At 38.5% G+C, this 13,221-nt stretch overlaps 2 protein-coding genes across 2 annotated transcripts; both read left to right on the top strand.

The window, feature by feature from the left end:
- The first annotated feature begins 3,298 nt into the window (after positions 1 to 3,298).
- LOC111901789 (F-box protein At5g07610-like) lies at positions 3,299 to 5,212 on the top strand. Its single transcript, XM_042898196.2, has 2 exons — positions 3,299 to 4,090; positions 4,521 to 5,212. The coding sequence occupies exons 1-2, from the start codon at positions 3,394 to 3,396 to the stop codon at positions 5,147 to 5,149; spliced, it is 1,326 nt and encodes a 441-aa protein (XP_042754130.1). The 5' UTR covers positions 3,299 to 3,393; the 3' UTR covers positions 5,150 to 5,212.
- A 1,558-nt stretch (positions 5,213 to 6,770) lies between these two features.
- On the top strand, positions 6,771 to 8,324 carry LOC111901738 (F-box protein At5g07610-like). The gene has a single exon (XM_023897623.3). It carries the CDS (start codon positions 6,796 to 6,798, stop codon positions 8,026 to 8,028), a length of 1,233 nt encoding a protein of 410 aa, XP_023753391.1. The 5' UTR covers positions 6,771 to 6,795; the 3' UTR covers positions 8,029 to 8,324.
- The last annotated feature ends 4,897 nt before the right edge of the window (positions 8,325 to 13,221 follow it).

The raw sequence follows: 13,221 nt of genomic DNA, 5'->3' as shown, positions 1-13,221 counted from the left end.
GGGTGGGCCACAACATTCATATGATTAAGGAAGGTTGTAGGCCAGTTTGGGGATGGTTGTGATGTAAGATTACTGATGGGCCGAAAACATTCACCTAGAATGTAATGGACTATCTAACATTCACATGATGGTTTGTTAAGTTGTCACTAGTTGAATATGAGGGCTGTTAGAGCTATATTGGAAAACAAGCTAAGATAACTTTTGTCTGGTAGACTCTTGGTTGGAGTCTCGTGGTATGTCATGTGGGAGGCTATTAGCTACAACAATTAGTTTGAAATCCAGTACTTCAGTTAAATGGTAGGTTCGTATGAGACCAGGGAGATCTTAGATGGATCAAACATGTAAATTTTGGTTAACAGGATGGGATTTGTATGTTGGTATGGCATCAACAATTGAGTTTGTGTTAGAAATTGTTTTCATATTCAGGTACAAGGTTACCGACATCGGTGAATGGTCAAGAATGTTGCTTTCCAGTACAAGTGGAACAATTCAGGGACGGAGGGTTTTTTTCCAGTTTGTGTTGCAGCGTAGACTCGTTAAGGTTGTGAATTGGAAATGCCATGCTTGTCTAAAGGTCAAACATTGTTTAGGGTTTTCAGTTTTCGGGCAGAAAAGTTGGAATTTTTCCTTAGTTGGTCGAGAGCGGAGGATTAAAGTTAGATTTTTTTCATGAGGATATGTGATCACTGCTAAGATTAGGGCTTTCATAGTAGAAATAGAAGACAATCGTCTGCACAAGAGGACTTCTTAGTACTGTTTAGTATCCAAGAATTTTTGGCAGGGTTGTCGGGTGTGGTAGAGTAAGTTGTAAGCAATGAATTCAAGGATAAAATCTAATTTAAGTGGGGGAGAGTCGTAACACCTGTGTTCTAGATTGTTTTAACTTTATACTTACCAGGGGCTAAGATGGAGTTTCAAGAAAAACTCTATGCCATGACATAGCGAAAGGATGCCCACAGCGTGACATCGAATAAAGGGATCAAGTATTTTATTGGACCGCCACGGCATGGCCAAGGGTTCCTACGGCGTGGAAGCGGTCTGGCCCAAGCCCATGATTCTTTTAGGGATCCCTTCGTATTTAAACCCCTTTAAGTCATTTCTAGGGTTCATTACCAGCCTCAAACTCTCTTTTACCTCAGTGAAACCCTAGCCCTAATTCCCTTGGTGATTTGTGGCCTTTCGATCATTTTTTAACTTGGAAAAGAAGAGAAAAAGGAGAATAAGGTGCTCTATTAGCGGATATTGCAAAGAAACAAGACCATCAACATCTCACATTGCTTCTGGACCTTTGTAAGTGTCAAAGGCTCAAAATTTAGGGTTTAAAGTGGTTAGATCTAAAATATTATCCCATGTTCTTCATGTTTAAGCAAGTTTGAAAGGAAGGAACACATAAAGTTGGCAACTTTATGACTCTCCTGAGTCCCATGAGCAACATACATTATAGATCTAGACTTTGGTTGGGGTTCTTGAACTTGCATGAGTTTTTGGGAATTTTTAGCTCATTGACCTAAAATGGATTCTAGACATGTATTGGACATGCATGTCCATGAAGCTTCCACATTTATGATATATCTGGTATTAGAAACCCTTCTGGAGTGGTTGGGTTAAGGAATTTTTCAGATTAAGGTATTAATGGTTAAGACATTGTGGTTTTTGGCTTTATTTGGACCAAAAGATCATAACATACAAAACTATCTAGATCTAACAAATGCATCATCAAGATTCAAACTTTATACCTCTAGAAGATAGATCAATGTGAACAAAGTCCAGATCTACAAGCTCCAATGCAACCAACACTTCTACAAGAAGTTCCTTCTTCTCTAAGGTGTGCCATGCATACTGCAAAGCACTCAAAATCACCTTCTTTTAGCTCAAAAGGCTCATCTAAGGTTAGGGTTTCATGAAAGGGTGTTGGAGGGGTGGAGGCTGGGAATGGAGTGGGTTGGGGGAGTTAAGGAGCTTAAATATGGCTTAAACCATGAAAATAGGGTTTGGGAACTGACTATGTATGCCCAACGTACTCCTGGTACGCCCAACGTACTCAGGATTCCATTAGTACGCCCAACGTACACCTTTTTGTACGCCCAACGTACTCAGCTTGGCCTAAAACCACCCAAACTTCAAACGGTCATAACTTCTTCGTTCTAACTCCGTTTTCGACGTTCTTTATATCTACGGAAAGGTATTGAGGAGATCTAAAACCCATTTCCTATATCTAGTGGGTTGGTGGTGAAGCTGACGTAACGTAGATGCGACACCACTTTTTCGATGGGTTGGTGGTAACCACTCCCTAAGAGTATACGGTATGGGCAACGGGAAGTGCAATTTTTGCTGATGTGACACCTCATAACCTAGTCATAACAAGATGAACACCACCCTTCCTTGTTAAGAGGATGTTATGGCATATCTTGTTGTGACGAGCACAAGAAGCAACGGGAAGTTTAATTGGTTGTTGTCTTTATCAACCAATCAAATCATTTTCTTTCTTTCTCTCTCTACTTCTTAACATGTTATAACATGAGGAACACCATTTCTCCCTTGGTGTTATGATGGTGTTATAGATGAGGTGACATATGAAGTTGGTGTTATAACGTGACCCATACCTAATGCTCTAAAGCCTAACACAATCTGTTTAATAAAATGTCAGACCTATAAAATAAATACTGTTACCAACATCCATGCCTACAAGAACGAATGGGATGACCACAAATTGCTTGTTGATGAGATTTAATACATAGAATCTACGAAAAGGTACAAACCCCGATTGCTACAACAAAGCAACAATCCATTACAAGATTGCAAGATTCTAATACCACAACAATCATGATAGAAATCGAGATCAGTAAAAGGAGGAATGCTTCGGTTCTATCACCAAATGGAAAATACAAATTCTGACAAAAAGCCCATGAGTGACTTTTAACGGATTGCCAGTGTTTGGATAGAGACTTGAATAAATACAAAAGCATCCTAGAAGTATGTACTAAGGAGCTTGTCCCATATAAGGTGGGTGTTTGGAAATTTTAGTGATATCCTCTCTCTAATTCGTCAACATGGGCTTAGTAACTACATTTGTAAATCCGTAGCCAAGATCCTACATTTTTCATATTGGGGAGACTAGAGATTTTTGATATGGTAGGCTTATATCAAAACACAAAATGATAAAAGAAATCAGGTCGGTAAAATTTTATTTATTTATTATTATTTTTTTTACAGTTGAAAGAAAAAGAAATTCTCAAATAATCTATATTTTATTGCAATATTAAAAGTAAAAACAAAGATATTATAGTGCGAACTTTTATTAAGTTTTTCAGTGAGATACTATATTTTGCAATTAGAACCACATGATAGGGACAAACTCAAGTAAGCGTCAACCAAGTTTTGGACAAAGCTTCCATGGCAATCTTCTTTTATTTTTACTCATCAGCTTTCATGACAATCTTTCACCATAAAAAAGAACACCTTAAATATCCTCTTCTTCAAAGCTTTCAATTCACTCAAAAAACGATGAACACCATAGCCAAAATCAAGAAAACGCAGAACACCATACATGCGGACTCCAATCATGTATCCACAGAATCTGCAGCTCTGATTGGTTCCAACGACGATCTTTTAATTGAAATCCTTCTTCGTTTGCCTGTTACCTCTGTTCTTCGATTCAAATCTGTATCCAAACACTGGTGCTCCCTTTTGAGTCACCGCCATTTTACCCTCCTGTATAAAAATGCTTCGTCCTCTCCTGGCCTTTTTGCTCACAATCTGTATATTCCATTTGATAATGAGAACAAAAAAATTCCTCCTTTTCGTGATCTTGACTTCTATCCTGATCCTCATGGTATTCAAATCGTGCAATCTTGTAACGGATTGCTGCTTTGTTGTAGCAATGAAGGGAATGAACGTGTGCGTAAATATTACGTATTTAATCCCACCACCAAGCAATTTGCAGTCATCCCAACAGTTCTTGGAGGCATGGCTGTTCATAAAGCCATCTTTTTTATGGCTCTGGCATTTCATCAAACAGATTGTGTTCACTACAAGGTTGTTTGCTTTTACCTCTCTAAGCCTGATGATCTTCTTAAGATTCAAATCTACTCCTCCGATAGGGAAAATGACTTAAAAGCCCAATTAAGTTTCCAAACCGTTCAAAAAACTCCAATTATGTTTTGTCTGTTCAAAAAAACTCAACAAACTTAACATTTTGTCTAAAAAGCCCAACTAAGTTACACTTTCCTGAAAGTCAAATAAGAGAAACATATGACGTGGCTTATTATCGTATCGGAAAAATGACTTGTTAGACCAACGAAGTTTCCAAAACGTTTAAAAAACTCCAATCATGTTTTGACTGTTCAAAAAAAACCCAACGAATTTAAGCAAAACAAAATTGGGATTTTCTGAACGGTTTGGAACTTTGTTGGACTTTTTAGACAAAATATTAAGTTCATTGAGTTTTTTTGAACAAACAAAACTTGATTGGGTTTTTTGAATGGTTTGGAAACTTCGTTGGGCTTTTAAGTCATTTTCCCCCTCCGATACAAGGAAATGGAAGATTTCCGATGAATCTCTCTGTTTTCCTGATCCTTTTTTGGCAGCCTTCCACTACATAGTTTATTGGAATCAAGCGATCCATTGGGCTCCCTACTGGGAAAATCAAACGTACTTTAAGATCGACACAGAAGAGTTGCAGTCGCTGCCCATGCCGGTGGTGGTGGCGTCTTCCGAAAGTTATGAAAAGTGGGACGTGCCCCTTTACTTTGGGGAGTCACGAGGCCATTTGCATATGGTGAAGAAACAGAGGGTCGATCATGGTGAGAGTCATATAAAGCTGAACGTGTTTGAGATGTTGAACGATCATTCTGGGTGGTTTCTCAAGTACCAAGTGGACCTTGGCGAGATTCGTGATGCTTACCCAGAGAGGAGGGGTTACTGTAAGTGGATCCCATTTTATTACGATTTTGAAGTGTTTGATGTGGTTAGGGGTGAACATGAAGAAGAAGAAGAAGAAACATTTATGGTGATCAGAGTTCCAGGGAAGGTCATAAGGTATAATGTTGTGGACAAGAGTTTCAAGCAGATATATGACCAGATCTATTTATATGGACGACATGGACACATGCATGTTCATCGTTATATTCAATCTTTGGTGTCTTTCTAATATAAATAGTAACGTCCCATTTGTGTATAACTTTCATAATCCTATCTTCTTCACTATTTCTTTATCAAGAATCAAATACTTCATGTGTTTTTAAATATATATATATGCAAAGTTTTGTTTCTAACCAAATCAAACAAACAAGATAACACAATTTTAGAAAAATCTTGAAACAGTAACTAAAGCAAAATAAATATTTGAAAATAGATAAGTATGTTGTTATTATTGATTAATAGATAAGTACGTTGCTATTACTAGTTAAAAAAATAACCATATTGTTAATATTTTTGAAAAGATAAGTATGTATCTAATTTTGTAGAAAATATGAATTATGGTGATATTATTGGGTAAAGAAGACAAGAACTTTGTTGTTATTTATTAAAAAGATAAATATATTGCTATTAATAGTTAAAAATATAAGTAAGTTCTTATTATTAGTTACAGAAAATAAGTATGGTGCTATTATTTGTTAAAAAGATAAGTGTGTTTCTATTATTGGTGAAAAACATAATTCTTCGATCTTTCTTAGAATCTCAGAAGCTTCATGGTTATCAAATTACTGAGAGGAAGCTTGGTTAGTCACCAACAAAGTAATGTGGCAACGAAAAACAGGGCATTTACATGGATGTAGTACAGATCCATGATTCCAAACTTCTAAAATGCAATTGTGTAACAGAGAAAGGAAAGATGCATATTAGTTATTAAGGTGATCATAAATCAGATGCACACCCTTCAATTTTAAGATGACAAAAAATCCTAAAGTTTTCCCTTCACACTCACAAACAACTATAATGTCCATGCCAAAATCTTAGTTGGCAAATGGGAATAGCGTCTTTTGCCTAAGGATCAATATATGTCCATACAGAAACTTCAATTGATGAAGTAAACAAAGGTTATATATACCGGGATTCTCCATAATTGTTTCTAAATGAATTGAATGAGTGAATGTGCTGTTTATTATGTTAATTGATAAAAAGAATGGGGAAAAGTTCATTAGAATATGAAGACTTACAGCAATACCAATGAGACCAATTGCCTTGATGGGGAATAACTATTAGAATAAAATCGTGTTTTATGATGTTCCACAAAATCAAAGTCGATTGTTGTCCGCCCTCTTGTTGTGTTAGTTTCTACCTTTAACATCAATCACAACAAACTAAATCCGGATTTTGGACCCAAAAAAAAACTATCATGGAATCTCAAGAATAACTTTGGAAACCGACAAATAGTTCCAAAATTAAAGAAAAAAAACTTGTAAATCCGTAGCCAAGATCCTACATTTTTCATATTGGGGGACTGGTCAGGTTAAAACCCAAAATGATAAAAGAAATCGGGTCGGATTAAAAATGATAGTTTATTTATATTTCAATTAAAAGAAAAAGAAATACACAAATAATATACATTTTATTGTAATATTAAAAGACAAACAAAAACATTATGATGCGATTAAAAGTCAATAATGAAAAGCATATAATTTTTTGTCAACCACATGATAGGGACAAACTCAAGTCAACGTCAACCAAGTTTTGGACAAAGCTTCCATGGCAATCTTCTTTTATTTTTACTCATCAGCTTTCATGACAATCTTTCACCATAAAAAAGAACACCTTAAATATCCTCTTCTTCAAAGTTTTTAACCCACTCCAAAAATGGTGAACACGAGAGCCAAAATCAAGAAAATCCAGAACACCATAAACCTCTGGTTCTCGGAGGCTGCCATGGCGGAGACCAATCATCTGTCAACAGAGTCTGGAGCTCTGATCGGTTCCAATGACGATCTTTTAATCGAAATCCTTCTCCGATTGCCTGTAGCCTCTGTTCTTCGATTCAAATCTGTATCCAAACACTGGCGTTCCCTTTTGAGTAACCGGCGATTTACCCTACTGTATAAAAATGCTTCATCCTCTCCTGGCCTTTATGCTCGTAATTTGTATATTCCATTTGACGACGAGATCATAAGCACTCCTCCTTTTCGTAATCTCGACTTCTATCCTGATCCTCGTGGTATTAGAATCGTGCAATCTTGTAACGGATTACTGCTTTGTCGCAGCTATGATGGGGACGAACGAATGCATAAATATTACGTATTTAATCCCACTACCAAGCAATTTGCAGTCCTCCCATCAGTTCTAGGAGGGATGGCTGTTCGTAAAACCATCGTTTTTATGGCTTTGGCATTTCATCAAACAGATTGTGTTCATTACAAGGTTGTTTGCTTTTACCTTCCTAACCTGGACGATGTGTTTAAGATTCAAATCTACTCCTCCGATACAGGGAAATGGAAGATTTCAGATGAATCTCTTTCTTTACCTCATCCTTATTTTGTACCCTTTCACTACATAGTTTATTGGAATCAAGCTATACACTGGGTTCCCTTTGGTGACAATCGATTGTACTTTAAGGTCGACACGGAAGAATTTAAATCGCTTCCCTTGCCTGTGTCGGTGGCGTCTTCCGAAGGTTATGAAGACTGGGATATGACACTTTACTTTGGGGAGTCGCGAGGCCATCTGCATTTGGTGGAGAGGGCCGATCGCAGTGAGAGCCATTTACACCTGAATGTGTACGAGATGTTGAACGATCATTCGGGGTGGTTTCTCAAGTATCGAATCGAGCTTGATGAGCTTCTGGATGCTTATCCGGAGATGAGGGAAGGCTTTCCATATATGTCGAGCCCAATTTATTACGAATTTGAAGTGTTTGATGTGGTTCGGGGTGAAGAAGACGATGAAACATTTATGGTGATCAGAGTTCCAGGGAAGGTCATAAGGTATAATGTTGTGGACAAGAGTTTCAAGCAGATTTCTGACCAGATCTATTTATATGGACGAACCGGGCACATGCATGTTCATCGTTATATTGAATCTTTGGTGTCGTTCTAATACATGTAACATCCAATTTATATGGTAGAATTTGTGTGTTTATATCTACACACATAGCGGATAGCATTTGTTTTAGTTCAAACCTTGTCACAGATTTATGTTTCCTATAGATTTGTGTCACCCTATGTAAAATCTATTGGTTTACGCCGGTATTCATCAGACGGATTTTTGACAATACCAATTTTCGTCATTATTTCGTCAAAAATGTGTCACTAAATTACGGCTCCCAATTATGTTGTTGTTCCGTCCGTGTTATGACGCAATTTTTCCATGGGTGATTTCTATTGGAAATGCTCGCCTTTTCTAGTAGTGGTACTAGCCTTCTCTCCATTTTTGTCAGAGTGTTGGGTTTTATTGAAGTGTTTTGAGAAAATCAAGAAATTCTACAAGGAGCAAAAAACGAAAAATGACATGGTTGATTCGGGATATTAGTCAAAGTTGTAGAGTTTTGATGGAGGCTGCAAACAGCTACACCACCACCACCAACGTTGCATCCGGGTGTGGCCTCTACGCCAGTATTCTCAAAGTTATTCCACGCAACTATCCCAACATTTGGAGAATTCCTCAGCATATCTAAACTTTCTCAAACAGACGTGAAGAATGTTTGGGGCTACATCAAGAGTAATAATCTACACGTCTTTCATTAACGTGATTCTAACTATATCATTTCTTTACATTTTGTGATCTTTGTCCTAATGCCCAAAAACTAGTTAATCTCTACCTGATTTTCGTATATGCTTCTTACATTCCATTGTTTGTTGATGTTAAAGAGTAACTGGAAATACAAGTGCGGCCAATAAATAGTAGAGACAAAAGATTGCTAGAGTTTAATTATTATGAAAGAAGAATATAATTACAGTACAAAGGAAAGATAGTTATATATAGGAAAATTATCTAGGGTTAACCTAACTAAATGGCTAGACAAAAAGGTCCAATATAACATAAGCCTAGAACTATATTATGATAATATCCCCCCCCCCCCCCCCCCCCCCCCCCTTCCCTCAAATTCACAAGGCGATAACAGTAAGAACTTAGATTTTGTCGGTTAAGAACCGAAAGCGAGACACCGACTGAGACTTCGTAAAAATATCAACAATTTGTAAAGTTGATGGTACTTGTGGAAGCGAGATGGTTCCAAACTGAAAATGATGTCGAGTGGAACACAGTAAATCTCAATATGTTTTGTCCGCTCATGGAAAATTAAATTCATTGCAATCTGTATCGCGATGTAGTTATCATAATGTAAGAGGGTAGACTGAGAAATAACAACACACATATCTACAAGAAGTCATTGTAACCAAATAATCTCACAAGTAGTAACATCCAAAGCACGATATTGAGCCTCTGTAGAAGAGAAAGAGGAAAATCTAGACGAATCGAAGTGGGGGAGAATCGTCCAAGTAGTCAGGAACAGAACTGGGTGCGAAATTGGGATGAGTTCGCATTCTCGTTGGGAAGGAAAGCGGCCCAGGTGGCTGTTTGGATAGGGGGGTGTGTGAGTTGGGAGTTTGGGAAGCTTCCCAATGTTGAGTTCGTGTAGTCACGATAGTTGATAACTGGTGTTAGGAAACCAGGTTGGAAAATTCCCAACAGGACGCGAGTTAGTCAGGATGTTAGACTGTGTGAGCGCTCGACATTGGATGTTTCGGATTGGTAGTCAGCGGCTGAGACAACGTGGAAGGTGTTGTAAGACTGCGGGATAGTCGTAGCATTCACCAACAGCCAGACAACGTGGAAGGTGTTGTGAAACTGCGGGATATCCGTAGCATTCATTAGCATCCTAGATAGCCGAGTGTGCGCGGAGGCCCGTATCTCCTAGTTAGCGGAGTGTGGGCAAGGCCCGTATCTCCTAGTCAGCATGATAGAAATCAGGAAAGGATAGTTCGTTGAGGTTCGAGGTGGAGTTGGACCTATGTTGCCCTAGATTGGTGAGACCTATGCGAAAGGCCTCTCCATAGTATGGTTTGGGTGAGACCCATGGGCGAGGCCCGTACGATTATAGCAATGCAAGTGGGACCTGGCAGAGACGATAGGGTCAAAGTAGGGGATCGGGGATCCCAAGATCAGATAGCCAAGTAGTAATGTAGATGGGGTAGTTCTCGATAGCCGAAGTATTCTTTGGAAGCCGCTGGGAGCGACTGAGAAGGTGTTCTTTAGTTCAACAACCGGGTGGGAGTCCGGTATTCCAGATAATAACAGATTAGTTAGGACCAGGGTGGTCTCGGTTCATCCGGAAAGCGGATAAGAGATAGCAGGATCTTCGAACAAGTAGTGATAAGAGAACTATTGTGTGGAGCAGTTAATTGACCGGGAGATGCTAAGTCACTCACAGAAGGATTAAATAATCTCAGAGTAAAGGGTTTGACTATGTTGCGCAGCTCTCATCTGAGTCTAATCGTTGCAGGGACGAATCTTTTACTCGAAGGATTATCTGATTTACACGCTGAGTTTAGCGTTCAACATCTGGACATAGTAAGTGGAAGTATTCAGTGGGTAACGACGAAATGATCGGCACTGGGAGTGGCTGGGATTTAGTTGCGGTGGAGGATTTATCCTTCATAGATATAGAAGAGGGTTTTGTTTCTTATGTACAGTTGCCTTGGAAGGCCATCGACTGCACAGGGTAATGGTTGGACCCTCAGGATGCCAAGTGTAGCTGTCCTTTCGGGGATCAGACTAAGCAGAAAAGGTTATGTGTTGTATAAGAATTCTTGTGAGCATTCAGGCTAGTTCAAATTGACTACTGTGTCCCATGAGAAGCATCAGTTAGTCCGGGATAGATAGCGGAAGCCGAGGGCGTGACGCGTGAGAAGTATCCAAGATAAGTAACTGCAGAAGACTTCGAGGACGAAGACTAGTTTAAGTGGGGGAGAGTTGTAACACCCGGAATCTGGAGTACTAATGAAGGAAAGAAACTTTGCATTTTGAAGGTCTACTCGTCGAGTCCAAGGGGAATGACTCGACGAGTAAAAATAAGATTAGGACGTGGGTGGAGGGACCTACTCGATGAGTTGTTATGGGTTTGAGAAACCCTAAATCCGGGTTTTGTACCCTATTTAAACATCCTTAACCCACACCCCTGGCCTCATTTACAGCCTCCATTGTCCAAACCCTAATCCATGAAACCCTAACGGCGAGCGAATCATCAAAGGAGGAAATTTGGTTGAAGAACTTCATCGGAGACCTTGGAGTTGTTCCGGCCATCAAGGAACCAATGGAATTTTTTTGTGATAACGGAAGAGTAGTTGCCTTGACAAAGGAACCAAGAGATCATGACAGATTAAGACATATCGATAGAAAATACCATTTCATCAGACTAGAGTAGTGTAAGGTCACCTCCTAGTAAAGAGGGTATCATCAAAAGAGAATCCTGCGGATCCTCTCAAAAAGGGTCTAAGTAGGGTCAAACTTATTCAGCATGCTAGGAGCATTGGTCTGAGAGATGATACAAGTTTTAGTAGTTAGATAGTTAGTTGAAACTTGTAACAATGAGATTGATTCTGTTCCATGTCTCATGTCCGAACGATATCTTACAGAACAGAGGATTAGATGATCACTTATCTTAGGACACGTAACTGAATGGGTTAGAGTTCCACAACGGCTTTTGGAAGCTACAATTTGCTGATCAGTTTAGAAGTTGTTAGGCGTGTCAAACCCAACAAATAAAGGGGTACGATATACTCCAAAAGAATCTCACAATATTGCACTAAAAGGTAGTACAAGGCAAGTAGGGTCGATCCACAGAGACACATGATAATTGGTTTATACCTCTTTGCGCAAGGTACTATAGTCACCAACAGTAAAGAGGGGGAGGGGGGGGGGGGGGGTTTAGAATGCAATGATTAAACCAAACAATTAAAAACACAAGTAATCAGCTAAATGATTGAATTAAATTCAGAATTTGTAAGGACTTCAACTCTATGCATGACAACTTAGCAATGCAATTCCAAGATAACATGATATTTGCTCAATTCCATCTAAGTTGGTACTTGAAAGTGTTAACAAGATCTAACACTTCCAATTCACCATATTAATTAACCAAAACAAGCTCTTTGATTAACCCTAACCTTACTAACCTAATCTAAACAAGCTCTTAGAATCAGATTATAAGATTGCATTAAGCTTTAAGCGACTGTTCCCAACAACACCTAATACTCCTCACAAGCTCGGGAGTGTAAAAGTGTGTGAAAAGATTTACAATAAATTCATTCAATGAGAATCAATTTAGTGCATGTTACTTAGTTCAATTCACAATACAATTACGGATTTTGCAAAATGAATAACTTGAATGACCTAACCCTAATTCAAATGGCCAATAAGAATCACAATTAGAATCAAACATTCAATTAAAACAAAATCAATTTCACTAGATAGAAATTAAAAGCAAACATCAAGCCATATGATTGAAATCACAACTAAGAAGTGAAAACATGAAGTTGGAGAAATTAGGGTTCTAGACACACATGGCTAGAACAGAATCATAAGTTGTAAAGATGGAAATGATGTGCAATTACAACTTAAAATTAAGAGAAATAATGTTTCCAAATGATAACCGATTAATTTTTTGCAAAAACCTTCGAAATTCCTTCACCCCTTGTGTTCTGGTATCATGTGTGTCCATGAAAAATAGGAAAAACTGCCAAAAGGCAGTTTTTTGGGTCGAACACAGCCCGTGTTCAATATAGAACAAATCTACACGGGTCATGTTCAGTGTAGTCAACAACCCCTCTTCTCTGGTCAACACGGACCGTGCTCCTCTTGCAATGTAAATCCAATACATCCCGTGTACCCCTCTGACTCCAATTCCAAACTTCATTTTTTCAACTTTTCCGCTCTTCGCCCGATCATCCTGAAATCTTCACCAATGCATCCCGGCACCTCCCAAAACGCGTTCCAACCTCCGGTTTACCTGAAAAAGACATGAAAGTGTGTAAATAAGGTTGTTCTAGAGACTAACATGAATATGATGAAATGCAAGAAAAAGGAAGGACAATTATGCTAAATAGATGCATAAAAGGGACTAAAATGTGTGCAAAAGGTGCACAAATTGCACCTAACATAAGTTATAATGACAATTATAATTATTAGACTTATCCAAGTGGGAAACTATTGGATTAGGTGTCTAAGCCCATAACTAAAATTGGTATAAACTTGAATTGATAGTAGCACATTCCTTTGGGGTTGCCCTCAAAC

The sequence above is a fragment of the Lactuca sativa genome, chromosome 9 (genome assembly GCF_002870075.4).
Source record: "Lactuca sativa cultivar Salinas chromosome 9, Lsat_Salinas_v11, whole genome shotgun sequence".
Classification (NCBI taxonomy): Eukaryota; Viridiplantae; Streptophyta; class Magnoliopsida; order Asterales; family Asteraceae; genus Lactuca; species Lactuca sativa.
The sequence above is the reverse complement of the archived record's forward strand: the minus strand, read 5'-3'. Positions and strand labels throughout refer to the sequence as shown.

What these genes read in the sequence shown, in the direction of transcription:
- LOC111901789 (XM_042898196.2), top strand. Translation starts at nt 3,394, where the DNA reads ATGGCAATCTTCTTTTATTTTTACTCATCAGCTTTCATGACAATCTTT. An exon ending in TCTTAAGATTCAAATCTACT is followed by an intron (nt 4,091 to 4,520) that starts CCTCCGATAGGG and finishes AGTCATTTTCCC; the next exon opens with CCTCCGATACAAGGAAATGG.
- LOC111901738 (XM_023897623.3), top strand. Translation starts at nt 6,796, where the DNA reads ATGGTGAACACGAGAGCCAAAATCAAGAAAATCCAGAACACCATAAAC.